We start from the raw sequence: 3,124 nt of genomic DNA, 5'->3' as shown, positions 1-3,124 counted from the left end.
TTGTGTGGCCACAGATGTGTATCATCCGATTTGTGCTGTTTGGATGTGTGTCAGAGTAAGTTGTGGGCTGGGCGCAGTGGCTCACACCTGTAATCCCAGCACTTTGGGAGGCCTAGGCAGGCGGATCACCTGAGGTCAGGAGTTCGAGACCAGCCTGACCAATATGGTGAAACCTGGTCTCTACTAAAAATACAAAACTTGGCCGGTTGTGGTTGTGGGCACCTGTAGTCCCAGCTACTTGGGAGGCTGAGACAGTAGTACTGCTTGAACCCAGGAGACGGAGGTTGCAGTGAGCCGAGATCACGCCACTGCACTCCAGCCTGGGTGACAGTGTGAGACTCCGTCTAAAAAAAAAAAAAGAAAGTTTGACAACTTTGAGTATAATATTTGTGCCTGTGTGTGGACGGTGTTTGGGTGGCTGTGTGCGCCGCGGGATGCTGCCTGCCTTGCTGAGTGGTGGTGTGTGTCACACCATGTGTGTGGTGTCTGGGTGTGGCTGTGGGTTTCAGAGCTTGCTGGGAGTTGTGAGTCACTCTGTGTAGGTTGTGTTGTGTGCCATGGTGTGTTAGTCTCCGTCTTGGGCCGTGAAATGTCCTGCAGTGTCTGGGTGTGGTGAGTGGAGGTGTGTGTCACAAGGTACAGACCGTTGTGTGTGACAAAGCCCATTGTGTGTCGGTGTGTGTCTTTCTCCACGTGGATGTATGTATCTTCTTCGCTCTGCCCCAAGACACACCCCTGCCCCTCCTTAGTCTTGAAAGGGGGGGCTGGGGAGCCTCCCCATACCCCTGCCCCTGCCCCTCCCCGCCCTGCCTGGCCGTCACCACTCCCCAGAGGGCACAGGGCTCTGCTGTGCCTCAGAGAAAAAGTCCCGGAGCCAGCAGAGCAGGCTGACGACCTGCAAGCCACAGTGGCTGCCCTGTGCATGCTGCGAGGTGGGGGACCCTGGGCAGGAAGCTGGCTGAGCCCCAAGACCCCGGGGGCCATGGGCGGGGATCTGGTGCTTGGCCTGGGGGCCCTGAGGCGCCGAAAGCACTTGCTGGAGCAGGAGAAGTCTCTGGCTGGCTGGGCACTGGCGCTGGCGGGAATTGGCATCGGACTCATGGTGCTGCATGCAGAGATGCTGTGGTTCGGGGGGTGCTCGGTGAGTGGGGCCTGGTGGCTGTGAGCTGGGACTCCTGGGTCTGAGGGAAGAGGGACTGAGGGTCAGGACTCCTGGGTCTGAGGGAAGAGGGACTGAGGGTCAGGACTCCTGGGTCTGAGGGAGGAGGGACTGGGGGTCAGGACTCCTGGGTCTAAGGGAGGAGGGGCTGAGGGTCAGGACTCCTGGGTCTGAGGGAGGAGGGGCTGAGGGTCAGGACTCCTGGGTCTGAGGGAGGAGGGGCTGAGGGTCAGGACTCCTGGGTCTGAGGGAGGAGGGACTGGGGGTCAGGACTCCTGGGTCTGGCGGAGGAGGGGCTGAGGGTCAGGACTCCTGGGTCTGAGGGAAGAGGGACTGGGAGCTGGGACTCCTGGGTCCGAGGGAGGAGGGACTGGGGGTCGGGACTCCTGGGTCTGAGGGAGGAGGGGCTGAGAGTCAGGACTCCTGGGTCCGAGGGAGGAGGGGCTGGGGGTCGGGACTCCTGGGTCTGAGGGAGGAGGGGCTGAGGGTCGGGACTCCTGGGTCTGAGGGAGGAGGGGCTGAGGGTCGGGACTCCTGGGTCCGAGGGAGGAGGGGCTGAGGGTCGGGACTCCTGGGTCTGAGGGAGGAGGGGCTGAGAGTCAGGACTCCTGGGTCTGAGGGAGGAGGGTTGGGGGCTTAGACTCTTGGGTCTGAGAGAGGAGAGGCTTTGGCTGGGACTCCTGGGAGCAGAGAGAGTTAGTTGCTGCGGGCCTTCTCTGCAAAAGGAAGGGAATATTCGTCTCAGTGTTTCAGTCTTTGAAGATGTTGCAATAGATGGCCAGAGGTCCAGGACCCCTGGAGGCCAGAGGGTGGCTGGTCAGACACTCAAGTCCCCCAAGAGCCTATAAGGGGAGAGGCAGCCCCAAGTAGGGTGAAGGGAGGGTGGAGGAAAGACAAAGTTCTAGGAGGCGGCAGCCCTTTGGTCCTTATCTAGCCTCTAACATTTACCTAATGCCTTAGATGCAAAGGGCAGAAGAAACTGGCTGGGGTGGGGATGGGAAATGGGAAACAAACCTCTTTCCCACCTGCCTCCCCCATCCCACCCCCAACCCAGTCTCCACTGTCAACAAGCCCAAGTTCTCCCCACATCTACATGCCGATTAGTCAGGGAAATCGTGTCAGGGTAGGCTTACAGTGGCCTGGACTCCTAGGTACCAGGGGAGGAGGGGCTGGGTCCTGGACTCCTGAGTCTTGAGGAGAAGGGGGCTTGGAATATCTTTGGGGCAGAGGGGCTAACTCTGAAGATCCTGGCGAGTCGGGAAGGGGAAGGTGGGGTCAGGACAGGTCTCAGCAGGCCCCTGTCACATTCCAGCCCTGGTCAGGCCAGTGATCAGGGCAGATGAAGGACAAGGGTTGGAATAAGTGGCTTGAGGGGAGAACAGACTTGCTCAACAGGAAAGGAGGGGCTGGAGACCTCTCTGGGGGAAGGGTTGTGGAACTGGGCTGGTCGGGCCAGCAGTGGACACTGATTTGAAGGTCGGGTAGATTCCTGAGGGTCTGATGCTCTGACTTGGATCTGGAGGGTGTGGTGGGCAGCTCTGGAGTGACCAGGAGCCACTTGGAGGGTCAGGCAGCAGCTTCCTCTGGCTGGCGGCGGGCACTGAGGGGGTGGGGCCACCAAATCCCATGCCAACAGGAAGCGTGGCCGGGGCCTGCCCTCCGCTCCCATGCCGAATCACCACGCCCGGCAGCTGAGGTGGGAACACGATGACCCTGGCAGATGGGAAGAGACGGGGGTCCTTCCTACCCCACCTCCCCCTCTGCTTTCTCACCCCTCACTTCTCCCTGTCCTCCACCATGGCCAGGTCACCGTCTCTATCAGTGGGACCTTGGGAAAGCTGTTGCAACTCTCTGAACCTCAATCTCCCTATCTGTAAATTGGGGTGAGGGTTAAAATACATGACCCTAAGGGTCATCCTCTACCCTTTTTAATGTTTTTTTTTTTTTTTTTTTTTTTTTTTTTTT

The 3,124-nt window shown here is 59.3% G+C and overlaps 1 protein-coding gene across 1 annotated transcript in view; it reads left to right on the top strand.

Annotated features, from left to right (window-relative positions):
* Nucleotides 1-285: 285 nt before the first annotated feature.
* The window catches only part of KCNN4 (potassium calcium-activated channel subfamily N member 4), a 16,490-nt gene continuing 13,651 nt past the window's right edge, over nucleotides 286-3,124 (top strand). Inside the window, exon 1 of the mRNA XM_017502341.2 lies at nucleotides 286-1,141. Within this exon, the coding sequence (XP_017357830.1) occupies nucleotides 698-1,141 (444 nt within the window). The 5' untranslated portion in view covers nucleotides 286-697. The remainder of the gene's footprint in view (nucleotides 1,142-3,124) is intronic.

The sequence above is a fragment of the Cebus imitator genome, unplaced genomic scaffold (genome assembly GCF_001604975.1).
Source record: "Cebus imitator isolate Cc_AM_T3 unplaced genomic scaffold, Cebus_imitator-1.0 Scaffold296, whole genome shotgun sequence".
NCBI lineage: Eukaryota > Metazoa > Chordata > Mammalia > Primates > Cebidae > Cebus > Cebus imitator.
The sequence above is the reverse complement of the archived record's forward strand: the minus strand, read 5'-3'. Positions and strand labels throughout refer to the sequence as shown.